This window comes from Temnothorax curvispinosus, unplaced genomic scaffold, assembly GCF_003070985.1.
Source record: "Temnothorax curvispinosus isolate PA1 unplaced genomic scaffold, ASM307098v1 QBEX01000512.1, whole genome shotgun sequence".
NCBI classification, from domain to species: Eukaryota; Metazoa; Arthropoda; class Insecta; order Hymenoptera; family Formicidae; genus Temnothorax; species Temnothorax curvispinosus.
In genome coordinates, this window is record NW_020210292.1 from 10,777 (window position 1) to 26,095 (window position 15,319).

Here is a 15,319-nt window from a genome sequence, read left to right on the forward strand (position 1 = left end):
TGTTAATTGCTTCAACGGATGACCTTTCGCCAAGAAGTTGGTCGATCGCATCATAAAATTTAAAACTCATACGGGCGGCACCGCTAACGCTGTTACTTCGTTTACATTTAAAGTATGCCTCTTTTAAATGCTTTAATTTGGTTTTCATTTGTGCGCCAGTTTTAATAAAACTCATTTCTTTCATATTCGGTTCTAGTGATTTGTATATATCGATATGCTTATGGCGCTTTCCGTCCATTAATTGAATTATTCGTTTTTCGATGCAAAATTCAATGAATATCTGTGTTTCGATGTCTGTCCAGTTCAATCCTTTAACTTTCGTTCTTTTCGATGACTGATTTAAAGTTTTATCTCCAATCATCCCATCATCATCACATAATTCAGAAACAGGAACAGGGGCAGGAACAGGAACAGGGACAAACACAGGAGGAACAGTGGCAGGAACAGGAACAGGGGCAAAAACAGGAGAAACAGTGGCAAAAACAGAAGGAACAATGGCAGGAACAGGAACAGGGGCAGGAACAGGAACAAGAACAGGAACAGCAGCAGTTGCTGAACAAGAACTTTTCAAAAAACTTTTTGAACACGAATTTTTATTCATTTTTTAAATATGTAAATCGCTTGACGGCTCTTGTCACTCTTGTCACTCTTGAAACTGCAGCAAATCCGAACAAGCAAATAAAGCTTTTAGGACGTGTTGCGCGTTTACACCGCAAATGATAACGGCCTATTTCAGGTCGGGTCACTAAAACACGATGCCTGACTTGAAGCCAGGTCCGGTCGCCTATCAACTGTTTACAGCAGGCGGGCTAAATAATTTAGGTCGAATTTGAGGTACAGGCCGCGGCCTAATTTCAGGGTGTAAATGTAGCCAGTGCCGCCAGAAAATGAGACGCGGCCCGGTCGTCATGGAGATGGAGGGGATACTCACACAAAACACGAGCCACGTCAGTGTGCGCCGAGGGGCTGGTCACTCTCGATTTCAATGGACTAATGATTTCCAAAAGAAATCGATTTCTAACGATTGCCTATAGGATTTCCGCGATTTCAAAATGTATACGATTACCCGTGATTCCTCATGAATTTGCATGATTCTTAATGAATTCTAATGAATTTGACATTTCAAAATCAATGATTTCTAGATTATAACAAACAGAAAATTAATTAATTAATTATTATTATTATTTATTAAATTAATATTATTAATATTATTAAATAAAAATTAATAAATTTATTATTTTTTATTTGCTTAATAGTTTTTATTGCAAGTAGGGCTTGCCTTGCTTACAAACGGCTATCGCCAGAAGACCTGTAATAATTGTTAATTTAAGAGTTAAAAATATGTTTAAATAGACAGTTAAATACGTTTATATAACTATGTACATCCATTGGTACAGGTATCAGCTTTTTATTTGATTTTAATTCATACCAATAACACAATACACCAATCTCTTTGATATTACCTTTTATTTCTGCGTAAGAACTAGAATATTCATGACTTTTTAATGTTTGTCCTTCTAAATAGGCAAAGCTCAAAATCATACCAACAAAGCACTTAGTACTATTACATTTTCTAAATAGACATCAATCACCAATATTAATTTCCTCGCATTTTTTAAAGAAAACCTGTTTCTCATTACATTTATCGCCATTTATTTGAATTTTCTTTTTATTCTTTGTCAATTCCGAATCTCGAACCCTTTGTAACCGATCACTACTTAAGTTAAACGAATTTTTATTTAATAGCCAACAGTTCATTATTCAATTGATCTCTTACAACAACAAATGGACTCTGTGTATGAAGTTGAGTTTTGAATTTATTATAACTTTTTAATTCTAGACGACCTTTAGAAAGAATGGTCAAATTCTCTAATAATTCTTGTTTACTTTCTTCTGAACTTTCGTCTGTACGTGAATCTGATTTTTTTATTACATTTTCCAAATTTATTTCCCCTACGTCTCTCTCATCGTCATTGTTACATTGGGTGTCGAGCTCGGTGTCGATTGCTTCTTATTTGGGCTTTGCTCGGTCGCGCTGTGCTCAGCGGCGAGCCGTAATATATATTCAACGAAAGAACATCCCGCCTCTGCGCATAAGGGAAAAACATGACGCTCAACTTAGTACCGTGGCATAGAGAGGATGAAACCTGGGGGCCTATTACGTATCTTTTCACGAGGCAAAAATACGAAAAGTGAATAGATTTACTAGATTTCGACCAATGAAATCGTAGATACTCTTATAGTATACATATTATAATAGCTTGAAAACATTTGTAATTTCAAGCGATTTCCGAATTTGTGTGATTTCGTAACGATTTCCTATAATTTCACATGATTCCTCAATGCAAAGAGAAATCACTCGACTTCCATTGATTTCCAGTGATTCTCCGCGATTTCCTATGGCGATTTCGAATCAAGTGGTTCAATGATTTCCGAAGTGACCAGCCCCTCGGTGTGCGCTCAGCGTTTCGGTTGACTTCGGCTGAATAAAAGAAAGCAGACATATGATCTTCTGTCCTTCTTCCTCCCGCTCGATCCGTACCATAACTTGGGTGTCCGCATTTCGTTTTACCACGCAGTCCACGCACTGACAATGTTATATGTATATGTACATACAATTTGTAATACTAAAATAAATTAAAATATTAAAATATTAAATATTAAATAAAAATAAATAATGTAACGATACACGATAATAACGTACCTACGATAATTCTTTCGCGTAAACGGGATTTTGTAGTAATTTACGATAATTCACTCCGCGCGTAAATGAGTGAATTATCGTAAGTTACTACAGAAGTAACGCTCGCGTAAACACAGTATATTTCTATTTTTATATTTAATTTAATATTTTTGTTACACAAGTAGAAATGGCATAGCAATTTACATTTTTGCAACCAGTATCTTTTTTACTTTCCTGAAAGCGAGCATCATGTATAATTGTGCAGATATGCGACCAATATATACCAATATATACCAATATATTTATATTCTTCAAAATTATTTATTTAAATAATACACGTTTATTATACATTACCGTTATGTGAGTTATTGTATTATTATGATAAACTCATTTATATATGCTAGTAAAAACATATTAAAGTAAATGGAACATAATAAATAACACTTAATATCTATTAATAAATAATAATAAAATTCATGATTTATTCATAGTATAATAAATAAATGAACGAACATGTCCTTCGATATTACATATATTAAAGCACAATTTGCGTGCTTAAGGAACAACACAATCGCAATTCACAATTTTCTAAATTGCACATCTTTACTTGCAGATCAGTACCGCCGGCATTTGCGTTACCCGATGTGCACCACGGGGAGGTTGCTCGGTCGGATTTTGCACATCATGCCCCAGCGAGAAATGATTAGACGTCGATTAGATGGGGCATTTCTCGCTGGGGATGTCTCTTACAGACATGAATGTCTTTTACAGACATATATATGTCTCTTACAGACATGAAGTTTCTTATAGACATAATGTCTTTTACAGACATTTTGTACATAATCGTTTTTTATGTCTCTATACCTTTGTGTCCACGATACTAGAAATCGCTCCGAGATCTCGGATGGAGAGAGAATTGACTAATCGCATTGGTCAAATGACCGAATTGTTTAAATATGATTTGTTAAATCTTTCTCTGTCCGAGATCTCGGAGTGATTTTTAGCATCGTGGTTACAAGATTTACAGACGTGGTGTTTTTTATAGACGATGTCTTTAAAAGATACTTTACACGGCGCTGCTTTTATTTGCATTTGCTTTTATAGACATTATTGCACATCATTAAATGAAGAAAGATCACCAATATTGTCATCATCTGCAGGATATAATGTTAGACTACTTTTTTGCTTAGTAGGATGCTTAGCATATAATTTATTAGATGACATGAGAGATAAATGATTGTCATCAATTTTCATGTTTAAAATATTTTCCCCTCTGGCATGTAATGCTGATTTAACGACGCAAATAGCATTTACAGAAACTGATGACAGACTATTTCGTTTTTTCGTTTTTTACATCTGGCAGATATGAAAATATTCTTTCTGAATCAGCATTCGAGTTAGGAAGTGATCGAATTGCATTTAGAAGAGATCTTAAATTAGGATATTTAATGTCGTTATTCTGACATTGCAAAATTTGCTTCCACATTTCATCAAAATTTAATTCTTTTAAATTTTGTTTTTTCGCTACAGTAAAATCTAAATGCAATGTTGACCATTCTTTCTTTAAACAGTCTTCATCAAAACCGCCAATAGTTTTAACGATAAAGGAAATATTATTGAATGACGTTTCTTTATCGATATCAAATAAAGCTGTATGCGATTTGAAAACTTTTAATTTAGACAAAAATTTGTCATTGACTGGTAATCTTTTACAAATTTGCTCGGCAGCAGTTATGTAAAATTGTAAACAATTTTCTCGAATATTTATAACTGCGTCTGTATGTCCTTCAATCATTAATTGACTGAGATATTCTTCGCATTGCGATCCTAAATTAATTTCAATCAAAGATTTATGATTTTTATTTTGTGAGAAATTAATTTCAGGCAAATATTTTAAAAGTTCTGGTTTTAAAAAATTTATACAGATATCAATAAAGAAATCAATTACTTTTGACTGCAACAAATGAATCCTTGTTTCTTTAGCTTGAAAAAATGCATTAAAGACATTAAAAAATTGAAATATATATTTTAAGAATAATAAATATGCTTTCATGTCTATGTTCTGCATTACAGATAAAAGATATTCCCCCGATTCTGTCTTTTCACTTACAACCATTTCATTCAAAAAATATTTAATAGTATCCCAATATTCAAGAATTCGTTCAATACATGAGTGGCGAGAAAGCCACCGCGTTTCTGCTAATTTTAAAATTTTATGATTTGTTTCTTGAAAACATTCACAAAATTCGCGAAAAATGGCTGTACGCTTCGGACTACTATTTATATATGTTACAATCTTTCTTAAAAATTTGTCGCAAACTGGAGGTATTTTTTCACATGCGGCATGCGCAATTAATGCAGCGGAATGGCATGGACATGAAAGCGTTAATGCATTTTTACACTTTTCTTCAAGTTTTTTTTTAAATGATAAATGTTTCCCTGTCATGACAGAAGCATTATCGCATGACAAGGCAATAATATTTTTAAATGGTATTTGTAGTTTCAACATTTCTTATTTAAAGGTATTAAATAATTTTTCTGCACTGCAATCTCTCGCATCGACATCAATCAACTTTACTAATTGTGAGTGAATATCTAATGTTTGAGGATTAACATATCGTACATGAAACGTCATCCATTTTTCATTTGTAATATGTGTCTAATGTTTCATCAATAAAAATTGAAAATTTAGTATTTTGAATATTTTTGACTACACGATTAGTCTCAACTGGGCACAAAACATTCGAAATTATATTCGTACACTTTGTTCGACCCATACACATACTTTCTAAAATCTCTCTACAATCCTCATTTTTCGCTAAGTCTTTAAACAAATTGAGAATTATTTCTGCAGATGCAAACGAAATATTTCTTTCAACCATTACGGCGGCATATCGAATTTCAAATGACATTTTTTTCTTTTTAAACGGCAAAAATGTTTCGTTTTGCGCATTTAAATTTATATTCGACGAACTACTTTCTGTATTACATTTTTCCAAATTTTTTAAATGCATCTTAAAATCTGCATGACGATAGATTTGAGATAAACCACCAACAATAAATTTATTACAAATTGAACAAGCAAATAAATTTTCTTTATATGGCACTTCAAGTAACCACAGCTTAAATTGTTAAATCTGTAACCATTCTTGTTTAAATCGTCGTTTACCCGCTGCTTTATTTAGAGTACTCGAGTTTACATCATTATTATTATTATTGAATAATGATGTACTTTTTGTGATGTTATTTTTATGACATGCAGATTCCGCATGTCTTAAAACATGATAAACTGCACGAGAAATTATTATTGCATACAGTGCAATGAAAAAGACTATCATCAAATGATACTTTGCGTATCCAAAATTTAAATCGATCATCAGTTAGCCAATTTTCAGAAAAAATTCGTTTACATTTCTTTTTCAATTGATCACACGTTTCCATATTAATAATTAAATAATTAAATAATTAAATAATTAAATAATAATAATAAAATTAACTTTTATTATTTGAAATTTTTTAAATTTTTAATACGCAATTTTTCATATGACTCACCACACGTCGAGTTGTCACATGAATCGCCACTTGAGTCACCAGCAGTGTCACCACACAAGTAATTATATTAATACAATAACGCGAATCCTCACAAGTCAAAGAACAATCAAGAATAATCAAGAAGAGAAGAACAATCAGGAACAATCAGTCAAGAACAATCTTCATCAAATTTTTATAAAAGCTCAATTCGTGAACTTTTATAAGAATACGAAGAATGCTCAGATTCGAAATAAAAGTCAGCGTTTTTTTTTTTCCACCTATGCACACAAAGACGCCTTATTTATTCGTGTCGGCTTGTCAGCTGTCATTACACGAATAGGCGTTTTTTATTTGTTACATAGATGAAAGAAGAAAAACGCCGTGACTCGTTTAGATGACATCTCTGCTTCAAAGAAAATTAAAGAACCTTTAAATGTCAAGTAAGTATTATACATTATTTATCATTAACTCACTCACTCATACTACGTTTACGCAAGCGTTACTTCTGTAGTAACTTACGATAATTCACTCGTTTACGCGGAGTAAATTATCGCAAGTTACTACAAAATCCCGTTTATGTGAAGGAATTATTGTAAGTTACTACAGAAGTAACGCTCGCGTAAACGTGTAAAGTGTCATTGAATGACACTCTATACAATAAAAAAATTACATCACACGCACACCAATATTAGTTAACCCTTAAAGTGTATACGTTTTTTTTTGGTATCTTCTAAGTGTATACGTGGATCTGTCACATTCAACGCTATTTTCCCTACCTTAAAGTATTTTAAAAAATCTAAAAAAAATTCATGAAACATCTGTCTACATTGTAGTTGATGATTTTATAGTTATTTTGATAAACATCGGTTACAAACATCAGTTACAAGCAGATATCACTTTCTCTCGGACGCCGTAGACCCACATATACATGTTAAGGGTTAATTTAATTTAATTATATTACAGATTTTATTGTTATTATCTTCTTTCAGCTGAAAAAAAGGAAATCTTGATGAAGATCAAGACATGTTTGACGACGATGACGAGAGTTCTGCAAAAAGTTCTGCTCCACCCTGCTACACCCTAAAGCAACTGCAAATAATGACGCAGCAATTGCTGCATCAGCAGAAGCAGCTGCATATCCAGCAGCAGAAGCAGCAGCAGCAGCAGCAAAAAGAGCAATCGCTGTTGCTGCAAATTAAGCAGCTGCAACTGGAATTGCAGCACCAGCAGAAGCAACTGCAGCTACAGAAACCGCAGCAACCGCAGCCGCAGCCGCAACCGGGACAGGAACAGCCGGAGCAGCAGCTGCAACAGCCACCGCAGCAAGAGCAGCAACAAGATAAAAAGAGTACGTATTTCTTTTTATATTAATAGTATCACATTCATCTATTATTTTTCATGATTAATTACATACACATATTCCGTTTACAATATATTCCTTAATTTTTTTTAGGACTCCGACAAGGAATGGGACGTGGGCGAGCGCGCGCGCGCTGGTATTTTCAGCGGGGACGTGGCTGCCCCTGGGGACGAGGCCGCGGTTATATAATAAAAAATTATTATATAAATTAAAAAAATATTATTATTATTATTATTACTTTTCTTATTCGCACTACTTTTAGCTTTAATTTGCGTGTTTGATTATTAACCTTTGTCAATTTGTTTGTTAGTTATAATTTTTTAAATAAAACGAGTCGTAACGTGTGTTTGTCATTATATAATTGTTGTAAAAAAATATTTAAATAAATAATTTCCAAATGTTCTTTACATTCATTTTTAGTCGAAGGTATAAAGATATTATAATAATTTTTGGAGAATTTTTCAAAGCTATTAACATTTTGAAAAACGCGTGGGACTCGAAAGTGCATGGTTGGAAGATTGATGTCCAGAAAAAACGTTGGCGAGATGAGTGTTAATATTAAATTATATTATGTAATAATATACGAACCTTTTATATTAATATTTATAATATATCAATTGTTGTTGCGTTGTTTTTAATATTTACTAGTTAATAAATAATTTCAAATTTTTAAACACTAAAATTGTTAATTTTATGTTTTAAATTTAAAAAATTTGTTTATGCATTTGCTTTCTAATTTCTTTTATGTACCTTAACTTTTAACTTTTAACTTTTTGATTTTTTTTAAATCTTATTTATAAGAAACATATGTCTGTAAGAGATATAATATAATGTTTATGTAAAAGACTTATTCATATCTGTAAAAGACATCATGATGTGCAAAATACGATCGAGCAACCCGTGGTGCGCATCGGATTACGCAAATGCCGGTGGTACTGATCTGCAAGTAAAGATATGCGATTTACAAAATTGTGAATTGTGATTGCGTTGTTCCTTAAGCAAATTGTATGCTTTAATATATGTAATATCGAAGGACATGTTCGTTTATTTATTCATTACACTGAATAAATAATAAATTTTATTCTTATTTATTAATAGATATTAAGTGTTATTTATTATGTTCCCTTTATTTTAATATGTCTACTAGCATATAAATGAGTTTATCATAATAATACAATAACTCACATAACGGTAATGTATAATAAACGTGTATCATTTAAATAAATAATTTTTAATAATGTAAATATATTGGTATATAGGTATGGCGTTAGGCCAAAATTTATGCGAGATGGCGATGTATGTTGGAGATATTTGGGGGCCCTGAGAAGGGCCGTTTGTGTAATGTGGCCCTGAAAAGGGCCGATTGGTTTCGCCTTAGTCGGACGGCAAGCGTTCACTCCAGACCAGGCACGGCTGCGTCTTTGTACGGTGGAGTGGCTGGCGAGTTCCCCACGCTCCGGTACCCCTCCACGCCGGCGGTGTGCCGGGCGGTGTGTATGTCCCTTGATCGGCTAAGTCCGGATCCTCAGTCTGCGTGGCCTGGCGTGTCGGCAGCGATGAGCGAGAAGTTGGCGGCTTGGTGCGATGCCACTTGCGCAGCGTTCTCAAAAGACTTCCTTCTCGTGGCTGATGCTGTAGTATAGCTGTGCGAGGATAGTCAAAGGTATCGTCGCTTGCCGGTCCTTATATATCCTGGTCGCCGAATTTCTCTTACGAGAAAGGGCAGCCGCCTAGCGGAGCGTACTTGTTATCATCTTTGACGGCATGCTGATTGCACGTGCTTGTTGCGTGCGGCCGTTCGCCGTGCCGCCGGTGCTCTTGCCGGTCGGGGTGTGTATGACGGGCTGCCGTCTGGCAGGCGCGGGGCGTGCTTGTGTTGTGGCGGTTGCGCCGCCAGATTCGGGGCGCTTACAGCCGCCACATAGGTATTGGTCGCATATTTGCACAATTATACACGATTCTCGTTTTTAGAAAAATAAAAAAATACTGGTTGCAAAAATATAAATTGCTATGCTATTTCTATTTGTGTAAAAAAATTATTAAATTAAATATAAAAATAGAAATACATTATTTATTTTTATTTAGTATTTTAATATTTTAATTCATTTTAGTATTACAAATTGTATGTACATATACATATAACATTGTCAGTGCGTGGACTGCGTGGTAAAACGAAATGCGGACACCCGAGTTATGGTACGGTTCGAGCGGGAGGAAGAAGGACAGAAGATCATATGTCTGCCTTCTTTTATTCAGCCGAAGGCAACCGAAACGCTGAACGCACACGGACGTAGCTCGTGTTTTGTGTGAGTATCCTCTCCATCTCCATGACGACCGGGCCGCGTCTCATTTTCTGGCGGCACTGGCTACGTTTACACCCTGAAATTAGGCCGCGGCCTGTACCTCAAATTCGACCTAAATTATTTAGCCCGCCTACTGTAAACAGTTGATAGACGACCGGACCTGGCTTCAGATCAGGCCGCGTATTTTAGTGACCCGACCTGAAATCGGCCGTTATCATTTGCGATGTAAACGCGCGATCAAGCGCGACGCGTCCTAAAAGCTTCATTTGCTTGTTCGGATCCGCTGCAATTCAGGGCGATCCCCAAATACGATCCCGTCAATTTTTAGGTTTCTTTCGGTGTAAACGAATGATGACTAGACCTACTTCGGGTCACAATATAGGTCAGGCCGCGATCAGGTCGCTGGGTGTAAACGTAGCCACTGGTTCGGACGTGTTTTCCCGAGCTTCTTGTATTACGATATTAAACGAGTTCTTTTTCTAAAAACAACAAGCCTTGATTTATTTGTGAGAGTGCCGGAATACGCGTCGCGCGTGAGTGAGTGCGATAGTGAGACGAGAACGCGCGACAGGCGTAACATGCACCACGGATCTCAAACCTCCAACTCCAAAAACTTTTAAAGCAAAAAGCCCCCGGGATCGGCCGCTAGGGTCGATCAACCAGGGGCTAATGCTCATACCATGCACTCCAGATCTTGTACCGAACAAAAATTATAGCGGATAAGGGAGTGTCAAGGCGTGCTCACCTTAAGAGGGTCATAGTTACTCCCGCCGTTTACCCGCGCTTGCTTGAATTTCTTCACGTTGACATTCAGAGCACTGGGCAGAAATCACATTGATATACTACACTAGCGTGTTCCATTTAAGAATTTAAAGGTGACATTTATGTGAACTTCAAACAATCATCCAAAAACAAATTATTGCCACTATTTTACATCTCCCTTTAAACCATACAACTTTTGTCTGAAACATTTTTTTTGTATCTTTCATATTTTTCGAGGTATTTGCCCCTGCATTGATTAAAATATTTATATTTATTTAAGTATTTATATTGTATATTATATGTTTTAATACTATAAATATAATGTGTAACACATAAAAGAAAATTATTATAATATTTATCGTTGAAAATAACAATTATTAAACATGAGGAAAAAGTAAAATTTCTAATCTATGTATATGTTACAGTTAAAACCCGAAATCCGTGAAAACCCGAATTTACTGGTAAATTCTAGTTTTAACTAAGCCAGCTTGGCAATTCGCGTTCTAACTGAAATAATTTAGTCAAAACTAGAATTGACCGAGTGCTTTAGTAAATTCGCGGTTTGACGTGTTTTTCTTACAGTCAAAACGCAAAATCCCTCAATCGGCAATGCTATACATACATGTATTTAACTATTTTTATTATTTAAAGCGCGTCACTAACCTATGTAGGTTAGTGACGCGCTTTAAAAGTATTTAAGTGTTTAAAGTGCGTCAACAAATCTATGTAGGTTAGTTGACGCGCTTTAAACACTTAAATACTTTTAAAGCGCGTCACTAATCTACCTATACGCGGAAAGATTTTGACTGTAAGAGAAACACGTTAGACCGCGAATTTACTAAAGCAGTCGATTAATTCTAGTTTTAACTAAATTTTTTCAGTTAGAACGCGAATATACTAAAGCACTCGGTCAAATCTAATTTTGACTAAATTATTTCAGTTAGAACGCGAATTACCGAAAGGGCTTAGTTAAAATTAGAATTTAATAAATTGGGGTTTTGACGGATTTCGGGTTTTAACTGTAACATATATAAAGGAAGATGTCCTGACTGACTCACTGACTCACTCACTGACTCATCAACGCCCAGCCCAAACCCCTAAACCGAATTTTTACCAAAAGTATATGAAACAGGGGTAGAATTTTCCGGTCAGTGCCACTATGTGTATAGTTTTTTGTTACCGATTTTCTGGAAACCGGAACTGTAGATTAAACAAGGGTAGAATTTTCTAGGGAGTGCTATAAAGTGTACAATTTTTTGTTACCGATCTTTTTGGAAACTGGTACCGAAATTTTTTCAATTTTTCGGGAATTAATTGACCGAATCTTAAAGAATTGTATATGAAGTAAGGGTGTGACCGGAACAACGATTGATGTCGTGAAAATCAAAATATAGCCACTTATTACTTGGGCTGAATTATACGGTCGCCACTGTATTTTAAGGCTCAAATACAGAAACCTCTGGCTGTTGCTATGCCCCTCGCTTCCTTCCAGCTCAATGGCCGCCGTCTTCTACGCCGCGGACGTGTTCAAGGCCGTCGGCCACGCCCTGTTGTTGCGTCGCGTAATATACGGAACTCGGATAGGAATTATTATCGGGCCAAGATATAATCACTCTCGTTTTATTATAAACAAATAACAATTTATTGTTCCTTCACTTCTACAAACGTATCCCGTGTTCGGGATTAATCCTCCGTCCGAGGGTGTATTCTAAACGTCGACTTACACGAATGGATCGTTATCCCGTATCGCGTATCAAATCGTTATTAATCACGCTGTTAACGCAAGCGGTCAACGGGATAAGCCACGTCGGCTTCGATTTGTTTCGCGATCACCGCAACGTGCAACCGCATCGAAGTTTCACGACGAACTGTCCAGGAGGAACGGGTCGAGTCTCCCCACTTTGAGGCAACGCATGTGCCGGTGTGCCTGTTTGGGCGCGAAGCCCTCCTATTGGTTAGTCGTACCTACGGGTGTAGCGCGGTACGACTCCTTCGACACTTCGAGTGTAACCGGCGCGTAGAGACGGTTTATCATGCACTCTATCTCTACATCCTGGAGAGTAGCTCTCCTCCTAAAGTGCAACGTCGCGAAGGGCTATCGCCGAAGCGTGAACCGATTCGCGTCGCTGCACTGCGACGATTCGCACGAGCGAATCAAGAGTCACTCAAACGGTATCGAGTGACTCGGAAGAAGTCACACGGACGAATCCTATGGAAGCCAGGTAAGTACGAACGGTCATTACGTCCGTCATTATATCTTTTCTTTTACAGGTACCCGGGTTCATCGAAGGAATCGTCCCAACGTAATGTAATGCATCGGCGATGCTCAAGCTTGCACCTTTTGGTGTAAATACGGTAAGTATATAAAGTAAATATCGCGTCGACTTAATTCTATCGCGCGTACATGAAAATAATAAAATCAAACTTAAAATCGACAGGGAATATTAAAATAATAACGAAATCATGCAATTAAAGTTAATTTGGCTCTAAGCTTTACAAAAGTGTAGAGAGAACACTAAAGTGTAGAAAAGTGTAAGTAAAATATAAGAAAATAATATCAAATGTAAAAAGTAATAAGTTTTGACCTGGAATAGCTCCATTTTGGCCGTTCTTTCTCTAGTTCGTTGTAATTAATAAGATAATGATAAAATATAAAGGTTTTACCCTAAAGTGTAGCAAAGTGTAGTAAATTGTAATTAAAAGTGTAATATAAATGTAGAGTTCGCGCTCGCTCGTTCCGCAGACCTATAACTAAGTCGTTTATACGGAAAGTGTAGAAAAGTGTAAAAGGTGTAACACCCTTTTCGTCCGTCTGTATCGTAAACGTGTTTGTCTGGTGTCTGAGTTTAAAAAGTGTAAGTAAGTGTAACGTTTAAAGTGTAGGTACATCAATTCCCTTCGGGATCCTCCGAATTGTTCAAAATCACGATGTAAAGTGTAAAAAGGATAAATAGCGTGCATACTAAGTTCGGATCAGGGAAATTGAGTATCATTGGTAAAAAGATAACTATGGAAACTATCGCGTACGTTGTAAACTGCATTGTTGATATTTTTATGTGCTCTATGGCGTGTAATAGGGTTCTGAAATTGATCTCTGTGAATAAACTAATAATAATATGCAAATCAATAAAATGGCAAAAACAATGAATATAAAAGCTAATACTACTATACGAAATTTGTCTGAATCCATCTTGGATCGTTTATTAATTGTTAACAGGTAAGTTTAAGGTGGGTTTTCAATGTCTTTAGTGTCAACAGTCTTTATTATCCAATGTATTGCGTGTAATGAATGTGTTCGCTGTGTGTGTTCTTAAAATGTAAAAGGTGTAATGCGGTGGCACTTTGCCCCGCTGTAATCCACGTATGGATACTTAAAATAAAGTTTAACATAAAAAGTACTGCACTTCGCGTGCTAAAAACTCTAAACAATAAGATAATATCGTAAAAGTCTCGAATAACTCGATCAAACACTCTGCGCGTTCTACGCTTGAATAAAAACAAATCAAATATATTAAAAATCACAAAACACACAATATTTAAGTTAATAAAAATATAAGTTTTTCAGACGCGCATGCCTTTACAACTCTGTATAACTCTGCGAGCACTGCACCTCCTCCGCTTCCATATGCTGGCTCTCGTCCCCTGGTCTGCTCCCCGACTGCTCCCTCTGCACCTCGGTAGAGAATATTTGTGACCCGGGCGATGCCGTTTCTCGTATGGGCGTAATGCCCCCGGTTAACAGCCTCGCTACCTCCTCGTCTGCAATGCGGTCGAAGTCAGGTGGCACCGATTGGTCCACCAATGGGTCGGTCAAACTCGGCTGAGCTTGTTGCGGTTGTTGTCCAGCTCTTTCGGGTTGCCCCTGCTGCACCTTCTGCTCTCTGCAGTCCCTCTCGGCTCGCTCGGGTTCCTGGGACATGATTATCGTCTCGGCGGAAGAATCCCGACTCGCCTGGGGAACGGGCACTTTAGTGTACGGTCCCAAGGGTAGAATATATATTTTACGGGGAGCGCCATGATGTGTACAGTTTTTGTTACCGATCTTTTTGGAAACCGGTTTTTTTAATTGTTCCAATTTTTCGGGAAATAATTGATTGAATTTCAAAGAATTGTGTGTGTGGGTGTGTGTGTATGAATTTTTTGCACACGCATCTATGTTAAGGAGAGACGGTATATTCAAACCGCGCGCCACTTAGCGCCACATTTCTGTACACGTTACGCAAAATATACTCTCTGTTATCTTGTTCTCTGGAAAAGACGTGTTTTCTCTCGCAGCCTGTCTTTCATTTGAATCGATCCCAATCCAACAATCTACTTCTACAATTTTTTAGATACCGGGATGCATTTTTTTTAATCAATAGAGTATCATAGAAAGTATGTCCTCCTTAAATTTTATCAAAATCGGTTGTTTTTTATATAAAGTATCATTAAAAAATTATTTTGAATTTGGCGATAATCGGTAAAAGGGGGGATTCTTTCTTTATAAAATTTTGAATTTTTTGAGGATCGGTGAAAGAGTTACCAATTTCTGCTTAAATCGTGTGTAAGATGTACATGTATTATTAAATATTATTAAAATAATTAAGAAGGTATGAAATCGATGTCAGAACTTTGCGAAGCTGATCGAGCGCCAAGCGTTTATCTTATAAAAATGACTGTATAAATTGCTGGTTTCATATA

General features: G+C 36.2%; 2 protein-coding genes across 2 annotated transcripts; both read left to right on the forward strand.

Moving 5' to 3' along the window:
• The first annotated feature begins 330 nt into the window (after positions 1 to 330).
• LOC112454594 (forkhead box protein P2-like) lies at positions 331 to 720 on the forward strand. Its single transcript, XM_025016089.1, has one exon. It carries the CDS (start codon positions 331 to 333, stop codon positions 718 to 720), a length of 390 nt encoding a protein of 129 aa, XP_024871857.1.
• Positions 721 to 7,237: 6,517 nt separating this feature from the next.
• Positions 7,238 to 8,556, forward strand: LOC112454602 (ataxin-8-like). The gene is made up of 2 exons (XM_025016101.1): positions 7,238 to 7,562; positions 8,420 to 8,556. Exons 1-2 carry the CDS (start codon positions 7,238 to 7,240, stop codon positions 8,554 to 8,556), a joined length of 462 nt encoding a protein of 153 aa, XP_024871869.1.
• Positions 8,557 to 15,319: the final 6,763 nt, after the last annotated feature.